This window comes from Erinaceus europaeus, chromosome 5 (genome assembly GCF_950295315.1).
Source record: "Erinaceus europaeus chromosome 5, mEriEur2.1, whole genome shotgun sequence".
Classification (NCBI taxonomy): Eukaryota; Metazoa; Chordata; class Mammalia; order Eulipotyphla; family Erinaceidae; genus Erinaceus; species Erinaceus europaeus.
The window spans coordinates 8,206,503-8,225,885 of NC_080166.1; the positions used below are offsets into that span (position 1 = coordinate 8,206,503).

At 39.0% G+C, this 19,383-nt stretch overlaps 1 protein-coding gene across 2 annotated transcripts in view; it reads left to right on the forward strand.

The window, feature by feature from the left end:
• Positions 1–19,383, forward strand: part of ITGA2 (integrin subunit alpha 2) — a 119,836-nt gene that overhangs the window by 38,753 nt on the left and 61,700 nt on the right. For both annotated transcript variants that reach the window (XM_060191024.1, XM_060191025.1), the window contains exons 3-9: positions 2,065–2,174; positions 5,586–5,677; positions 11,581–11,695; positions 11,875–12,002; positions 12,291–12,439; positions 16,513–16,663; positions 18,280–18,445. In XM_060191024.1, coding sequence (XP_060047007.1) covers positions 2,065–2,174; positions 5,586–5,677; positions 11,581–11,695; positions 11,875–12,002; positions 12,291–12,439; positions 16,513–16,663; positions 18,280–18,445 — 911 coding nt within the window. The remainder of the gene's footprint in view (positions 1–2,064; positions 2,175–5,585; positions 5,678–11,580; positions 11,696–11,874; positions 12,003–12,290; positions 12,440–16,512; positions 16,664–18,279; positions 18,446–19,383) is intronic.

Below are 19,383 nucleotides of genomic sequence, written 5' to 3' on the forward strand. Positions count from 1 at the left end.
GATGGTTTTGTAGTTCAGTTTATGGATAATGCAATAGGCATATTATGCTAAATTATCTGCTCATAAGAAGATACAATATTTCAAGTCTAGCCTTAATCAGAGTTAATTGAAGTACCCTATGTTACTCTATAAAATGTTCACTTGGAAATGATGATGTGGCATAAACATAAGAAACTTATTACTGGCCCATTAACTGCTGTTCAGCACAATCTCCTTTCTCCAGTTGTTTAAGCTGTTCCTTCTTTCTGCACTGACTGCTGATCGCCAGTTTTCTTGCTTTATTTAGTTGATGTAATGTTTCTCCCAGGAGGAACTCATTCATACCTTTCAGCTCACTTATATTAGTCATTATGCTTGATAGAGAGTGGACAAGACATGCCTTTGCCTTTATGAGTCCTGTGCCATTTAACATGAGGGCACACATATGTTTCCCTTAATGACATTAATACATCTATATGAAAGTTCAAGAAACAATTGAAAATCCAATGACCAGGGAAGTGGCTTAATGGTAAGGTGTAGTACTTGTGCAAGATTGCACCCTCTACAATGCAAATCACAGGCGAACGGTTCTCTTTCTCTCCCTCTCCCTCTCCCTCTCCCTCTCCCTCTCCCTCTCTCTCTCCCTCTCTCTCTCTCTAACTCTCTCTCTCTCTCTCTCTCTCTCTATCTCGGAGTAAATAAATACATTAAATATTTCAATTTCATAGATAGTTTAATCCTTTTCAGTTTTCACACAAGGAAAAAAAACACATAGACTCAAACATACTTCTCTAGTAACTGTATGTTTTTTGTGTCATCAAACTGTTATGGTTTCCAGGGAGGGGAAATAGCATAATAGTTATGCAATGAGACTCATGCCTGAGGCCAGCAAAGTCCCTGGATCAATCCTGCATACCACCATAAACCAGAGCTGAGCTGTGCTCTGGTAAAACAAACAAGCAAAAAAAACTTATAGCTTCAAAAACCCAGACTGTTCAGACTCTTTTTGTGCACTCTTCTGTGGCGAGAAATGTCGGGTGAGTGGTTCTACAGAGAAATGCATAGACTCCAGTTGGTGGTGCTTTGTTGTAAATGAAACTAATGGAAAGAAAGGTGTCTTTCATCTTGTATTCTTTCAATATCCTCGTTACAGAGCAGGAGATCACACAGTGTGCTTACCCTGTATCTTTGCTAAGAATCTCATCACACAGAGAGTAAACATAACGCAATTTAGAAAACTTACCTGTCTCCTACCCTAAATAATTTAGCATATGGAAATGTCTAGGAAATAGAAAGGATGAGTGTTATCTTTTGCTTTTGGCTTTAATAGTGTTTCCTTTTGTAGAGCTATGTTAACCCAAATGTTAACCACTAGCCACATATGGCTACTTGAATGATACTTTGTCCATATTACGTGTGTTGAGAGTATAAAGCCCACACTGAACTTCAAAGACTATATAGAGATAAAAAAGAATGTCAACTATCGCATGAATAATTTTACATTAATTATGTGCTTATTTGTAAATATTGAGTTAAATAGTATGTTAACTTCCTGGTGTTTTTTTTTAAATTAATATCTGTACTAAAATATTTAAGATTGCTTGTGTGATTCATATGCATGTTTGCCATTATGTTTCTACTTGATAGCATGGTTTAGAGGAGGATACCCAGGACATTGCATTGCAAACATTAATCATTGGGGGCCGGGTGGTGGCACACTTGGCTGAGCACACATGTGACAGTGCTCAAGGACCCAGGTTCTAGCCCCCTGTCCTCACCTGCATGGGGGACGCTTCATGTATGGTGAAGCAGGGCTGCGGGTGTCACTCTGTCTCTCTCCCTCCTTCTCTCCCCCTTCCTCTCAATATCTGGCTATCTCTATCTAATAAATAAATAAAGATAAACAAATTCAAAAAATAAGAATCTTGGTCATCTAAGAAGAAAGGAAAAATACAGAATTGTAGCTTAAGAAACATGAACTGTTCACTTAGTCACATTGAAATGAGATGTCTTTGCTATTTGTGGCCAGCTCTCTCTTTAGGAATCTATAGCTAACATTTCCTGTCTAATGAAAACTATGTCTAGGTTACTGGTTGGCTCACCCTGGAGTGGCTTTCCCAAGAACCGAATGGGAGATGTATATAAATGTCCTGTTGATCTATCTACTGCCACCTGTGAAAAATTGAATTTGCAAAGTAAGTTGTGATTAGCAGTGTGATATTTTACAAATAATACAATCTTACTTGCTATATACCCACATAAGACAACAACAAAACCAACCACAGCTTTATTTTATAGAAATATAGGCAACTTCCTCAGCCCCCCCCCCCCATTCGTTTTAGCTACATGGGAACAAATTGTTTTCAAATTTTTAACATTTTGAAGATGTGATTTAAGAAATATGTTTATTTATTTGTTTTAATAAGAGAGATACAGAAAGAAACAGAGAGAGATTAGAGCATGGCTCAGATCTGGCTTTTGATGGTTCATTGAGCCTCAGGTATGGAAGTCTTTTGTATAGCTGTTATGCTATCTTTCCAACTTGGCAGACTTGATTTAATGATGCAGATACTCAATGTGATCATCATCTTTATTCAGATAATCAGGATTGAGAAGTCAGAGTCCTCAATAATTAATGCATCAATTAGCAAAGTACAATGTGATAGAAATCAAGGGAAAAAAGTGACTTGGAAATAGTGATTCTGACTTAGAAACAAGGGCAGGAGCACGGACCACATGTCTCTGTATTCCAAGTTCTGACAAGTTTTGGAACCTATAAGGAGCTCGGTAAGCATTTTCTATGAGCTGGAAGGAGTGTCAGCAGTGTTAAATTTTATAAAGGCTGAAGGGCATGGGTTTGAGTACAGATTGTCACTGTATTTAAGGCTGATATGGACATAGGACAGTGGTCTCCAAAATTTTTGCTTACCATATATATGTATATGACATATACATATACATATAAGACATATATGTACATGAATATACAATTTAAAAAATAATAACATATATGTTTCTATTAATATTCAGAAATTTTATTATAGTCCAAGTGCTTTATTCTGTCATGCCCTAATGTATTAGATCAGCTCTAGCTTTTGAGTGTTTGCTTCCAATGTATTTATTTTTACTATTTTTAAAAAAAATTATCTGAAATGGGGCAGGGGTAGATAGCATAATGGTTATGCTAACAGACTGTCTTGCCTGAGGCTCCAAAGTTCCAGGATCAATCCCCTGCACCACTGTAAGCCAGAGCTGAGAAGCGCTCTGACAGGGGAAAAATCTGAATTTAGTGACTAAAATTCTGCAACATTACATTTAAATGAAAATGAATTTTTTTAAATGCATGCATAGAGGATCTGTAATTTTCTGTCTGCATGTCAGTAAACCCTATTTCTTTTGCGACACTTTTGTCCACTGTTCAGATCTAATAGTATTGAAGGGGAAAAACACAGCTTAAAATATTTCAGGTTGAGCAGTGGGGACAAACACAAAGAAGGAATGAAAGACATCCATTTCCAGAGGAAGTGAAAGCTGGATGGATAGTCCAGTGGGTTCATAATGTTAAGAGATTAAAAAAAAAACAATAAAATGATGATTGTATTTGTAATGAAAGTAGGAACTGATTTAAAGGAGGTAACTGTTAGTCACAGGCAGACCTGACTAGATGAAAGCAAAGCATCTGGTAAGTGGGAAAATGAGTCTTAGAAAAGAACACTCATTCCGTAAGACATAAAGGAAGAAAAGGGGGGCGCAGCTGGGTGCATGATTCCGTGGTAGAGTACAAGATAAACATGCCAGAGGTACTCTGGTTCTCTCATAAATAAATATCTAATAAAAAAAAAGAAAAATAGAAGTTGGAAGAATATGCTTTAGGGAAAGATGTGAGCTAGAAGGAGTGCTACCTTTCTTATGATATATAATATATAATTTAGCATACTATCATATAATATATAAGCATACTATTTGACTCAATATATACAAGTAAGCACATGTAATGTAAAATTATTCATGAGGTAGTTGGCATTCTTTTTATCTATAATAATAATATTGAGAAGTAATAATATTGAGGAGTAGTAATATTGAGAAGAACTGTAATAATGCTCAGAACTTCAAGAATAAACACAACAGATGATGTCCTCGTACCTCCTAAAAGAGATTGTATAGATTCATTCCTGTCACACTGGCTATTCTCATGTTTCTTTTTAAAATTCACTCACTGTTGGGTGAGTGAATTAGCTCACTTAGAACCCAGATTTGAGCCCAACCCCCACTGCATTGATAGTACCTTCAGTGCTGTGGTCTCTTTCATTCTCTCTCTCCCTCTCCCTCTCCCTCTCCCTCTCCCTCTCCCTCTCCCTCTCCCTCTCCCTCTCCCTCTCCCTCTCCCTCTCCCTCTCCCTCTCCCTCTCCCTCTCCCTCTCCCTCTCTCCTCTATGTATCTTTTTACAACAAATATTCTCTCACTGTTGCTTTCAGCTAGGTTCTACTATATAACATTTTTACGTTTCTTGAAGAATGTATGTATTGGGGGCTGGGTGGTGGCACACCTGTTTGTACTAATGTTTGTACACACACATTGTACTAAATGCAAGGACCTGGGTTCAGGCACCTGTTGTCCACCTGCTGTGAGGACCCTTCACAAGCTGTGAAGCAGATCTGCAGATGTCGTGTCTTTTTCTCTCCCTTTCTGTCTTCCTCTACCCTTTCAATTTCCTTCTGTCCTACCAAATAAAATGGAGAAAAAGAAAAAGGAAATGGCTGTCAGGAGCAATAGATTCGTATTGGAGCAGTGCTGACACTGAGCCCCAGTTACTGGAGGTGAGAGAGGGAAAAAAAAGAATGTATTTATAGATTCAGAATAAAGCCTTTATGTCTGGAAGAAGAGGAGCATAAAGAGCACTGGTTGTTTGCCCTGAAAGTGCTCTTAGAATTTGATGGCAGCAGAATTCTAGCTTTCTGTCTCTTTTGCTTTAGGAATATTCAAAATAGTAAGTAAACTTTAAAGTTAAAAAGCATTTTTGTTTTTAATCACTTCCTTGGAAAAAGGGGAGATGGTAAACTGGAGATCAAATTAAGTCCTCAGAGTTGTTTTCTCTTTCTTTCTTTCTTCCTTTTTAAATTAATTAATTAATTAATTAATTTTATTTTTTATAACTAATTTTTACCAGAGCACTGCTCAGTTTTGGCTTATGGTGGTGAGGGGGATTGAACCTGGGACTTTGAAGCCTCAGGCATCAAAGTCACTTTACATAACTATTATGCTATCTCCCCCCACTCTCAGGTGTGTTTTCTATATATTATCAGCACTTAGTTTTTAAAGAATTTAAACTTACATACCTATATGTCTTTACCCTCTCCAGACCTCACCGATGATATCTTACATTCTTCAGTTTCACACATAGAAATCAGTGGGTCATGGGATTTATATATTATTATATTGGATCACTGCAGACAGCAACTCTCTCTCTACTAGATTACAGAATATGAACGCTTAAACACATCAAAATAAATTCAACCTACCTATAAACATACATGTGTGTATTTAATGACTTTAAAATACATGTTGACAGTTTCTCACTTTACAAACTTCTCTCTCCCTTTGAAAGCATCCATCAGCATCCCTAACGTTACTGAAATCAAGACCAACATGAACCTTGGCCTGACACTCACAAGGAACGTGGCAACTGGAGGATTTCTTGTGAGTGTTTCCTTTTCAAGTCGTTCCACTCAAGAAAGTATGGAGTCAATGTCTTTTCACCATTCCCTTTGTCAAATCAGCTCTTGAGTTTGAATAATAGCATTTGCTTTTGGAGAAATCATGCTATGTGGATACCCAAAGTGCAATAAGACTCTACTGATGTGAAGAGCTCTAGTGTTTCATTTTTATAAATAAAAATAATAATAAAAAAGATATTCAGCAAAAACATCACCACAATCTGTTTGGGAAAAAAAAGAGGAGCATAAGGAGCACTGAGTCTTTGCCCTTGAAAAAGCACTTAGTTCGTTGACAGTGGCTGAATCCTAGGCTTCTGTTTCTTTTACTGTAGGAATATTTAAAGTAGTGATAATTCAAAATGTAGACTACAAAGCTAAACAGTGTTTCTTGTTTGTTTTTCATCACTTCCTAAAATGATTGAACAATCTGATATGTAAGGTGTGACTTCGTCACTTGGGTTTTCATCTAACTTTATATTTGTATTGAGTCTTATTTAACTCCTAGATTGAAGAAAGACAAAAATTGGTGAGATAGGCATGTTTGTTCAACAAGTAATCAGCGAGCAATTCAGTAGTTAATAACTTGCATAGCTAGGTATATCCTCAAGCCAGTTAAATGATTAACTGAGAAACTAAATGAAGTGAAAATTTTTGAAAAGAGGAATTTCTGATGCAAAACAGAATTTAACGTAAGAAATTATTGGTAATAATTGCTATATAAAAGTGAAAACTGTTGCATCTTAGAAAAAATTTTAAATCAAATCAAAACCCAATCTCATAGGACATTTCCACTAGTTCATATAGGTATGTAGTGTTTTCCTATTAAAACAGTATCAGAAAGCTTGCTCTAGCTTTGCAGTAATTTTCTCTCTACTACTGATACACTAACTTAATCTGTATACTGAATTATTTTTAAAATGTAGTAAATTTTGAATGCCTCCATTATGCTTTTTAAACATTTTTTATTTATAAAAAGGAAACATTGACAAAACCATAGAATAAAAGAAGTACAACTCCACACAGTTCCTACCATCAGAACTCCATATCCCATCCCCTCCCCTGATAGCTTTCCTAGTCTTTATCTCTTTGGGAGTATGGACCCAAGGTCATTGTGGAGTGCAGAAGGTGGGAGGTTTGGCTTCTGTAACTGCTTTCCTGCTGAACATGGGTGTTGACAGGTGGATCCATACTCCCAGCCTGCCTCTCTCTTTCCTTAGTGGGGCAGAGCTCTGGGGGAGTGGGGCTCCAGGACACACTGGTGGGGTTGTCTGCCCAGGGAGGTCCGGTTGGCATCATGGTAGCATCTGGAACCTGGTGGCTGAAAAGAGAGTTAACATATAAAGTCAAACAAGTTGTTGACTAATCATGAACCTGAAGGCTAGAATAGTGCAGATGAAGAGCTGCGGGGGGAGGGGGGGTCTCCATTTTGTAGATAGCTAGTAGGCTTATTTTAGTTATATTCCAAAGGGCCCATGACTATACTAGTTTTTTTTTTTTTTTTTCCTGAGCCTCAGTTCTGATTTGCAGGTGAATCAAGTTATTGTCTGGGGAAATGATGTCATGGCTAGAAAAAGAACCAGAAAGCTGGATCAGGGAAGAGAGTAGCTCCCTAATATGGGAAAGGTGTGTAAATATTATTGACTGTAAACCCCATCAATTTGATCTGATCTGGAGCCCATATTCACCTTAGGAGCCTATGTGATGTCTGCATCCCCGGAGATCTGAGCTCACATTCTGTGGTCATGAGTAGGAGCGTTCCAAGCTGCCCCAATTTCAGGACCCATCTTCCTCAGGTGGAAGAGAGGATAGAGCATGTTATACATCCTTCCTTTGGAGATAGAACATTCTCTACCATTGTTGATCCAAGTTGAGGGCAAGGTCCTATGGGGGCCCACAAAGGGGTCTATAGTGTTGTTCCTCATAGAGATGGCTGGTAACATTGGGGAGAGGGATTTATTTGAGGTCTAGGCCCATCATTTCTGTTTGGGAATCTCAGGACTCTCTGAATAGGGCCCCAGCTGATGGGGTGGCCTGATAGTGACTAAAGAGTCATCATTAAAGTATGCCAGTCTCTTGCCCTTATTTAGCTTTTGCAGTCCTTGCTTTGATAAGGTTAGCTTTGGAGTGAATGAGGGAAGTGTAATAGGAAGTAGGCGAGGAGGGTATCTAAGTCTAAGTAGACACTATTTCATTAGGAACTTTATACTGATTCACTGCAGACTATTGTATACTTTTGCTTTCAGGTATCTATTTTGCCCTAATTCATGAATACATGTGAACATATGCCTTATTTCATGGGACCTGGTCTATATCTAGGTTTTGGGACTTTGTTAGGAAGTGGACCACCTAAAATGGAATTAGAAAATCCTATGAAAGGAAAGTTCTCACCCGAGTAATGAGGTTGAAGGTTTGACATTCCACGCCTGACATCTCTGGACACAGTCTGAAGTGAAGCATGCTGAGGTGGTACACCTTGTGTTGATTAGGTTGGGATCAGCAGATGCAATATCATTTGGTATGAATTGAGAGAAGCATGCAGGAAAGTAAGCACTACCCTAGAGGTTCCAGGACTGGGGGAAATAGAGGCTCTATAGAGGAAGTGGAAGGTTCCTGCTGTCTTAGGGTCACATTATTTGGCAATTGGATTAACTTTGAAAAATCCCTTTGTTAAGATTTGCTGTATCATACACAGCATCACCATAGTTTATGTCCTTTGACATTATTTGTATATAGCTGTGCAACTCCATTATGCTTTTAACATAAATAGGAATATTCAGAGAATACTGAATATTTAGCATCACCAAATTAATCAGCTATTACTTATAAGGTGTCACCAAGTAAGTAAGAGCGTGTTGTCATGACTTTTTATTGTTTGTGATATTCCAGTGTCTCGTCTTCTTTGCTTGATTGTTGGATTTTAAGGTTGACTACATTCAGAAAGAGGAATATGTGAATATTTGGAAATTAAAAATATGCTTAAAGTTCTTTTAAAAAAATTTTCTTAGTGATTTAATAATGATTAACAAGATTGTAAGATAACAGGGGTATAATTTCAATACAGTTCCCACCACCAGAAATCCATGTCTCTTCTTCTCCATTGGAAACTTCCTTATTCTTTATGTCTCTGGGAGTATGGACCAAAATTATTTTTTGGGGTGCAGAAGGTGGAAGGTCTGGCTTCTGTAATTGCTTCTCTATTGAATGTGGAGCTAAAAGTTGTTAATTTGTACCTTCAGACAAAGTAAAATCAAATTACAAAACAATTTGAGAGATAAACTTCACAGTCAGTGCAACAAGACAGGGAAGCTATTTAGAGAAAGGAGGAGGAGGAGGTAGAGAGGGAAGAAGGGAAAGAGAGGGAGAAAGAAAAGAGAAAAGCTAAAGTTTCCTTTACATACCTAAACGATCAAAATATTGAGACACTGTCAGTGTTATGTAGGAAAAACTAGCAACCATCACATTTTTTAAACCTTCTTCGTTCTGGGCTTAGATCAGGAATGTAGTCCTGGCATTAACAATTGGCATATTCTCATTTCAGCGTCTTAATGCTCTTCCCATCCTTCTTAAAGCAAAATGTCTCCCCATTATAACTCATGAATTATTATTTTTCAAGGTGCTAAGGGGATTAATTTGGCAATAGGGATATAGGGGTCAAAACTGATATCCGTTACTTGGAAAGCCAGCCAAATACATCAATCATAATTATTTTTTTCTAATTAGCAAAATGAACAAGATCTATAGGAGGAAAAACTGTTTTTTTTTTTTTTTTAAGTAAGAAATGATCACATCAGATTCTCCTTTGTGTTACTAACAATTATAAACTGGGTCAAACAAATTCACTTTTATCCTCCCAATTATATTTTGCACGTCCACATTTTTTTCTGTTCGGTTTTGATGGTTGATACATAACTTTATGTAATGTAAAAATTTGTTGATATTTTTTAGATTTATATATTTATTCTTAAATATCAGGATTATTTCGTACGTCAGCAATGCTTGTGATTTTTTCTATTTGTTTTGTTTTTTAAGGTTTTTAAAAATATTTGCTTTTTTATTCCCTTTTGTTGGACTTGTTTTATTGTTGTAGTTATTGTTGTTGTTGTTATTGATGTTGTTGTTGGATAGGACAGAGAGAAATGGAGAGAGGAGAAGACAGAGAGGGGGAGAGAAAGACACCTGCAGACCTGCTTCACCACCTGTGAAGCGACTCCCCTGCAGGTGGGGAACCGGAGGCTCGAAGCGGGATCCTTCCGCCAGTCCTTGTGCTTCGTGCCACATGCGCTTAACCCGCTGCACTACTTTCCGACTCCCTGTTTGTTTTGTTTTTATTGAACCAGAAAGGAATTGAAAGGGAAGGTGGAGATAGAAAGGGAAAGAGACATCTGCAGCACTGCTTCACATCTTGTCCTTGCATATAGGGTCACATGTTAGCTCAGTGGGTTATGCCACTGCGCGGCCCCCTAGATTGATTGATTGATTCATTTATTTATTTTATTTGTCAGAACACAGCTCAGCTCTGGTTTATGGTGATGCAGGGGGTTGAGCTGGGGACTTCTGGTGCCTCAGACATGAGAATCTGTTTGCAAAACTATTATGCTATCTCTCCATCACATTTTTTTCCAAGTCTTGACTAGATTTCTCTTTCCATTTTTTCTCCTTTTTACACCTAACAATTTTGATCCTACTTAATCTCATCCTTACTGAGTGATTTAATCGGGGATTTTTTGCCCTTCAAGGAGAGGTTTGTGATTGGCTTATGGGAATACTAAGAGTTGGGCTATAAATGGTGGGAGAAAGAGAAAATGAAGTTCCAGCTCAGATGACTGAAAGTTTTGAGTGGAAATTGGGGTCTGAATTCCTCAAAGTTATAGTTTCTGGAAAACTATTTAGTATGACAGCGTGTGAACCTCATTTGGGTTTATTTAACATATAAAGTACTTTTTTCCCCCTTAAACTACAAAATTTCACACAAAACTACCTACTGAATCATGTCAAACACCATAAAAAAAAAAAAAATCCAAATGGTGCTAGTATAGTAAAAGCAGGAATGATATGCTATGAAAATTGGGAGGGAACTAGCTTGGCCATGACTTCTCATGTTCAAGGTGGCTCAAAGCAGACTTTCTTCACCTTTTTGTTGTAAAAACAAAAACAACTGGAGCCAGGTGATGGCACACCTGGTTAAGCATTCACAGTGCACAAGGATCTAGGTTCAAGTCCCTGGCCCCCACCTTCAGGGCTGCAGGTGTCTCTCTGTCTCTTTTCCTCTCTATCTCGCCCTTCCCTCTCAATTTGTTGCTATCTCTAACCAATAAGTAAATAAAGATTATAAATAATTAAATTTAAAAATCACCTTCACTTTAGTCCTTTTATTCAAGTGCGGAGTTGAATAATTTACAGTACAGTTGTTGACACATGGGTACAATTAATTTTTCATCTCCCTATGATAGGAGTCTGTGGGACAGTCCCAGCACTAACTTAAGTACATACATACCCCACTATTTTCATGCACCACCAGAGCCCCGCCCACCAAACTCCTTCCAGGACTGCCTCCCCTGAGTGCAAGGCACCAAAGAGCTGGCAGGAATCCTGTTAAGTGAGATAAGCCCTAAAGAGAAGGTTGAGTCCCAGGTGACCTCATTCATATGCAGAATTTAAGAAAGGACTGACAAAGAAAACATTTTGTTTTGTTTGTATTGTCTGTATTTTTCTGTATTAAATATTTATTTAGGCCTTTCATAAAACTGAGGTGGTATGCTACAAACTTGGAAAGGATGTGAGATGCTTGTAGCTTGTAAAAGAAGAGAAGCGATTTCTGAATTATGCGCAGGGACAGGTAGAGGGCTAATGTTCTCATGTTTTGTCTTTGTTCTCATTTCTTTGAAGACATGTGGCCCACTCTGGGCACACCAGTGCGGCAGTCAGTATTATACAACTGGCGTTTGCTCTGATGTCAGTGCCGATTTTCAGCTCTTGGCCAGCTTTTCACCTGCAGTTCAGGGTAAGTGATGACTTTGAGGAAGGTCGAAGCAGTGCCTTCAATCAATGGAGGGGAGACTTTTATCTACAAATTCTACCCAGTCCCTCTCAACTTTTCTTTAAGACTTCTTTTTAGATAGGTGTGAAGCTTAAAGTACCTGTGGAGATCTGTTTCTTTCTTTTCTTTTTTTCTCTTTGTAGCCTGCCCTTCCCGCATCGATGTTGTGGTTGTATGTGATGAATCAAATAGCATTTATCCTTGGGAGGCAGTCAAGAACTTCTTGGAAAAATTTGTGAGTGGCTTGGATATAGGTCCCGGAAAAACACAGGTACGGACATCAGTCATATTTAACAGCAGCCTATGATTTGCTTTCTTAAAAAATATTGTTACACTTGAATTCCTTCTTGCATTTTTTTCAAATCCTGGTACTGAATGTAGTTAATGGTAACCTCGGATGTTAGTTGAAACTGGACTACCCTATCATTTATTCTACTGCTAGATGTGGGCCCTTGGGTTTACTTTTTCCTGGTTTATGCGTTAGATATGGGACGTACCATTTTGCTCCTTTTTAGGTACCGTAATGACAGTCATTTAATAAACTCTTCCTCTTCTGAAGGTGGGGTTGATTCAGTATGGCAATAATCCAAGAGTTGTGTTTAACCTAAACACATTCAAAACCAAAGCCGAAATGATTAAAGCAACATCCCAGACATACCAACATGGTGGGGACCTCACAAATACATTCAAAGCAATCGAATATGCAAGGTAAGTCATGGTGGTAGGAGGTCAATAGTTTGATGAAATTGAGGGGCGGGGTGATGGTGCACTCAGTTGAGTTCAAATGTTATCATGCATAAGACCCAGGTTCAAGCCCTTGGCCCTCACCTACAGAGGGGAAGTTTGATGAGCAGTGAGGCAGGGCTGTGGGGGTCTCTCTTTCTCTTTCCCTGTCTCTCCTTTCCTTCTCAACTTCTCTCTATGTAAAAATAATTAATTGCTTGCTATCTGAAGAAAGTTGAGGAGATGTAGAGTGGGTAGGAAATTGGATTAAAATATTTCAACTGGAGGTAATGGATCAATAGGTAGAGTGTGCACTGTGCCTTGTGCTAGGAGCTGGGTTAGAGCTCAGTTGGTCACATCATAGGAGCAACTGCACAGGGAGAGTTTAGCCAACAGTGGGATAATTATATGGTGTCTCTCCTTCTAGCCGTATTTCCCGCCTCCTCTCTCTCTCTCTCTCTCCTATCTAAAATGAATTACAGAAGAAACAGGCAAAAGAAGAGAGAAGAGTAGTGGAAGAGGAGGAGGCAAGAAATGGTAGCCCAGAAAGAGTAGTGGAGGCATAAAAATAATAACAAGTGATTACTTTTTTGATAAAATTGTACTTTTAGAAGGAAAAAATCTTGAAGGCTTGGATAATGTCTTGCTATGCTATGTGCAAATTCCAGGTCTGAATCTTTCCTTCCATGTGCTGTGGTCTCTTTCATAATGTCTCTCCCCCTCTTTCAAAAGAAGGAAGGATAAGAGGAAATGAAAAACATAAATAGCTGAGCTGCTTGCTCCTTGTAATTTTATTTCTCACATTTCTTCCTTCTATTACGATAATTCCAAGAAAGAAGTCTCCAAAGCCCCCTCCTTTCTCTTCCTTGAAACTGGCTTTGCCACCAGTAAACAGGACCCTTTAAGTCTCTCAGGCACCCAGCAGTCCTGCCTTTAAACCTTGTCTTATTTATCTTTACTGACTATTTGGTAGTTATGGTACAGACTGCTAAACCTTCCACAGCTGTGGACCAGGGAAATAAAATCATATTCATTTACAATGCTTCTCTACCTGAAGATTCGAAGCCTCGGGTTCATGACACCTCTATAAACCTCAGCTGAGCAATGCCTTGGCAGGAAAAAAAAAGGGTGGAGGGTGGGGGGGGGGGTCATAATATAGCTCACACAGTACAATGCATGCATAACTTTTCCCAATTGCAACTTCTAGAATCCTTGTCAACTTTTTGTCAACAACTCTGCTTATTCACTGTCTCCTGTTCTATTTTCCTTTAATGTTACTAAGCTAGGTCCTTTTTTTCTTTAATAGAACCTTCTCTGTTGGGCACTGTATCTACTGCAGTGTCAGTACTATGTGGATTATGACGTCGTTTTATTGTCAGCCCTCAACTCTCTTCTAAAACTCATACAGACATCCAGTTGAAGCCTAAAAGTTTCATTCAGAGTTTTGGCTCACTTCCCAAATTCTTTTTTTTTTTTTTGCCTCCAGAGTTATTGCTGTGGATAAGTGCCTGCACTGGGAATCCACTCCTGGAGGCCCTTGTTGCCCTTGCTTTTATTACTGCTGTTGGATAGGACACAGAGAAATTGAGAGAGGAGGGGAAGACAGAGACAGGGAGAGAAAGACAGACACCTGTAGACCTGCTTCACTACTTGTGAAGCGACCCCCTGCAGGTGGGGAGCCAGGGACTCGAACCCAGTTGCATATGCTGGTCCTTGCACTTCACATCGTGTGCATTTAACCCGCTGTGTTACTGTCTGGCCCCCTCACTTCCCAAATTCAATACTTCTTACGCTGGACATCTCATGACATTCACATTTTAAAGAGATTTTTTAAAAATTATTTTTGTTTATTGGATAGAAACAGCCAGAAATTGAGAAGGTAGGAAGAGATAGAGAAGAAAGAAAGAGACAGAGAGACACCTGCAGCACTGCTACACCACTCACAAAGCTTTCCCTCTGCCGTTGGGGACTGGGGGTTCGAACCCCGGTCCTTGCACATGGTAACATTGTGTGTTCAACCAGGTGCACCACCACCGGCTCCTACATGGATATTTGGATTGAAACTACCTCCCGTTTCCTCTAGTCATGCGGACTAAGAACAAAACAGTCTTCTTTATTCCACCTGCACCTTTTTAGGTGACACACTGGGTCAGTCACCACAACCTGTCTTTCTATTTCTGAATTCCCCATTCTGTCTGTACTTCCCTTTCCGTGGTGCATATTTTAGCTGCTCCTTATATTAACAGATGGCTCTCCCTTCCATATAAGAGAAAACGTGACTGACTTTGTTCAACTTTATTTTCCCTACTATGATGATACTTAGGGATAAGCCATCTTCAGTTGTTGGCCAATGAATAGGTTAACTTCTGCATCTGGGTGGTGGCGCACCTGGTGGAGTGCATGTGTTATAATGCGCAAGGTCCCAGGGTTGAGCCCCCGGTCCCACCTGCAAGGGAAACAGCTTTGTGAGTGGTGAAGCAGGGCTGTAGGTGCCTCTCTGTCTCTCTTCCTCTCTGTCTCCCCCTTCCTTTGTGGTTTCTGGTTGTCTCTACCCAATTAATAAATAAAGATAATACAAAATTAAAAAAGAAATAGGTCAACTTCCTTTAATTGGCTTTCATTCATGGTCCAGTAAACTAAATGTAGTGGAAGGTTCAGTCAGATCAGAAAATGGTCTCCTAGGGGCTGGGGAGACAGCAGAATGGGCATACAACACTCTTTCATGCCTGAGGCTGTGAGGCCCAACATTCAGTCCCAGCGCCACCATAGGCCAGAGCTGATCAGTGCTCTGGTCCTTCTCTTTCTTTACCCTTCTCTCTGTGCTTCTCTCATTAAAAATAAATGAATAAAATTAAAATATATTTTAAAAACTAAAAATGGTATCCCAGGAGTTAAGAGACTCAATTGTCAACTCTTCTCACTTTTCAGTTGGGCATATAGGTGGCATTTAGGGTCGCAGAGATAGCTCACCTGGTTGGTGTGCCTGCTTTGCCATGTGGGCAGGTAACTCAGGCTCCAGCCTGGCCTCCTCTACACCAGAGGAAAAGTTGGTGTTACTCTGTCTTTACCTCATCTTCTCTGTTTCTCTCTTTCTACCTAAAAAAAAAAAAAAAAAAAAAAAAAAATCAGACCAGAGCAGTGAAAGCCCAGTGATGATAGATAAATAAATAAATAAATAAATGGTTCTCTGCTGGAAAAAGCATTGCAAGTATGGTAAGCTTCCCCCCCCCCCCCAGAAGAGTGGCACTATCTCTAAAAATGGCACTTCTGTGGCTTTCTTTCCCTCTCTTTTCCCTTTTTTATTATTGAGCAATTATTTCTTTACAGTAGCAAATAGAATTCTGACATTGAGTAAGTGCTGCCACTTTTTCATTGATATTATTTTATTTTGTGTTTATGATTATAGTTTATTATCCCAAGTCCTACAGGTGATCAAAATTAAATGAAGTATAGTTTCAACACTTAGCAATCTTATAGTTTGCATGAGAACTGTACTGTATCCTAAATAGTATCATTACTCAAAAGGCATATGATGTAAATACTATATTCAAGCAGCTGGCTGAAAATAATAAGACAGTCTTGTGAAAGTCAAATTGGCCTAAATACCCAAGAATGAGGAATTGATTAAATAAACCTTGGTGACTCCAAATACTGAAAAATCATGCAACCACAAAAAATGATAGCTTTGTATGTGCTGATATTACAAACTCACTGTCATAATGAATAACAACTGTATAAAGTATGTTCTTATCAATATAAACATTTCAGAAGCAGGCTATGTACGTACTTCTAGATCTAAGAGTTTCCAGTGTGACATATAAACAGATAGTCATGCTTACCTTGTACCTTTTAAGTTTCTTACCAGAAGATGATTCTAAGGATTCCTGATATAGATACAAACTATATGGAACACATAAAAGTGATATTTAATGCCAAGCAAGATTCAAATACGTTAGTTACAAAATATTTACAAAGTTACAAAAGGTTATGCTCAAAGGTGTTAGTTTCCCATTTATTTTTACAAGGAATTCACAGTTACTTCATTTAATCTACCACAGACAAAATGCTTTTTCAGCTGCTTCTGGTGGGAGAGCAGGTGCCACCAGAGTCATGGTAGTTGTGACGGATGGAGAGTCTCACGATGGTTCAAAGCTGAAAGCTGTGATTGAGCAATGCAACAATGACAACATACTGAGGTTCGGCATAGCAGTAAGTGATTCTTCTTTTGACTTGTTTTTCTTCTTTATAAAAATTATTTATTTGTTTATTCCCTTTTGTTGCCCTTGTTGTTTTATTATTATAGTTATTATTGTTGTCGTTATTGATGTTGTTGTTGTTGGATAGGTCAGAGAGAAATGGAGAGAGGAGGGGAAGACGGGGAGACAAAGACAGACACCTGCAGACCTGCTTCACGGCCTGTGAAGCGACTCCTCTGCAGGTGCAGAGCGGGGGGCTCAAACTGGGATCCTTAGGCCGGTCCTTGTGCTTTGTGCCATGTGTGCTTAACCCGCTGTGCTACCACCACCTGACTCCCAACTTGTTTTTCTTCTGATGGGTAAAATTTCCTTTATAACATCACTTCCCCTGAGACATACATTACTACTGATTACTTCTAACTTGATATGAAATGTCTTTATCTTGGCTTCTTGCTGATTTTACTTTTTTTTTTTTTTAAGTTAGTGATTTAATAATGATAGACAAGATTGTGGGGTACAGGAGCACAATTCCATATACTTCCTACCACCAGAGTTCTGTATCCCATTCCCTCCATTGGAAAGTTCCCTATTTGTTATCCATCTGGGAGCATGGATCAAAATTCTTTATGGGGTGCAAAAGGTGGGAGGTCTGGCTTATGTAATTGCTTCTCCTCTGGACATGGGTTTGGCAGGTCAATCCATACCCTCAGGCTGTTTCGATCTTTCCCTGGGGGGGGGGGGGGCAGGGCTCTGGGGAGGTGGGGTTCCAGGACACATTGTTGAGGTCTCTGCCCAGGGAAGTCAGGTTGGTATCACGGTAGCATCTGCAACTTGATGGCTGAAAAAGCAGTAAGATATAAAGCAGAATAAACTGTTTGATAATCAGGAACGTAAAGGTAAGAGTATAGCAGATGACATTTGGAGTTTACATGTTGGAAGAATCTAGGAAGTCGGGAGTCCCGGTGGTAGCACCACGGGTTAAGCGCACGTGGCACAAAGCAAGGACCAGCAGAACGATCCCGGTTTGAGCCCCCGGCTCCCCACCTGCAGGGGAGTGGCTTCACAGGCAGTGAAGCAGGTCTGCAGGTGTCTGTCTTTCTCTCCCTCTCTCTGTCTTCCCCTCCTCTCTCCATTTCTCTCTGTCCTATCCAACCACAACGACATCAAGAATAACTACAACAATAAACAAAACAACAAGGGCAACAAAAGGGAATAAATAAATAAATATTTAAAAAAAAGAATCTAGGAAGTCTATTTTAAATATATTCTGAGGGGCCCGTGACTTTACTAATTGTTGCCTAAGCCCAACAGCTAGCATGCAGGTGGGATAAAAGTATGTCTGGGAAGATGGTGTCAGAGTTGAGAAGAGGACTAGAAAGCTGGATCAGGGGAGAGAGTAGCTCCCAAATATGGGAAATGTATATAAATACCATTAACTGTAAATCCCATCAATTTGACCTACGCCCATTTTGCTAATTTTCTGTTTCTACGAGTAACGGGGGTTTGGGAGTATTGTTTGATTTACTTCTACAGAGGACCTATTGTGTTATGAAGTAGACCAGAAAACTTTAATACAAAAAATGGAGTACAAAAAACAGTAACCTTTTTTCTTCTTCCTCTATTTTCAAGGTCCTTGGGTATTTAAACAGAAACGCCCTTGATACTAAAAATCTAATAAAAGAAATCAAAGCAATTGCCAGCGTTCCGACAGAAAGGTACTTTTTCAATGTGTCTGATGAAGCAGCCCTGCTAGAAAAGGCTGGGACCATAGGAGAACACATTTTCAGCATTGAAGGTAAAAGAGCTTCCTTCAAGAATTTCCTTTTGGGGCCTAGAGGGATCGCAGCAGGTTAAGCGCACATGGCACCACGAGCAAGGACCGGTGTTAAGGATCCCGGTTCTAGCCCCTATTCCGCACCTGCAAGGGTTCTTTTTCTCCTCCTCTCTGTCTTCCCCATCTCTATCGATTACTCTCTCTTCTATCCAATAACAACAATAACAATAATAATAACAACAACAATAAACAAGAGCCACAAAAGGGAAAAAATGGCTGCCAGGAGCAGTGGATTCATAGCGCAGGCACCGAACTCCAGCAGTAACCCTGGAGACCAAAAAAAAAAAGAAGAAGAAGAAGAAGAAGAAGAAGAAGAAGAAGAAGAAGAAGAAGAAGAAGAAGAAGAATTTCCTTACAAAAATGTTTTCAGTAACTCTAATGTTATTGTCACTGTTCTACACTAGTAGAAAGATTTTATCCATGAGTAACAAAATGTATACAAAGCACATGACTAAGTAATTAAAATAAAATACAAATAACCAAGGACCAAAGGAGAATGCATTCATCTTTGTTATACACAAGACTTAAGCTCCTGAGAGGTGCATGACACCAAGGCAAGGTCTAGTGCTTGGTAATTCTCAATCTGTCTGTGTCTGTCTTTATCTGAGTTAAAATGAATGAAAAAAACCATCCTGTGCATGTGTAATATATAGTGACTATAAGAAAATAACTACAATTTCAATCTTTTAAAAATATAAATCAATGCTATTTTTTGCAACAAAACAAATAATGAATCAATTATGGAGAAACAAAAAAATTTCACACACTGCTGCTACAATTTCAAAAATGTGTGATCTTTATAGCCTTTATAACTGTGAGTGCCTCTTCAGAAATTGTTATAAGATTTCTGAAATGTTAAGTATGTGTCTATTGCAGAATTGTATATGTATTGAGAAATA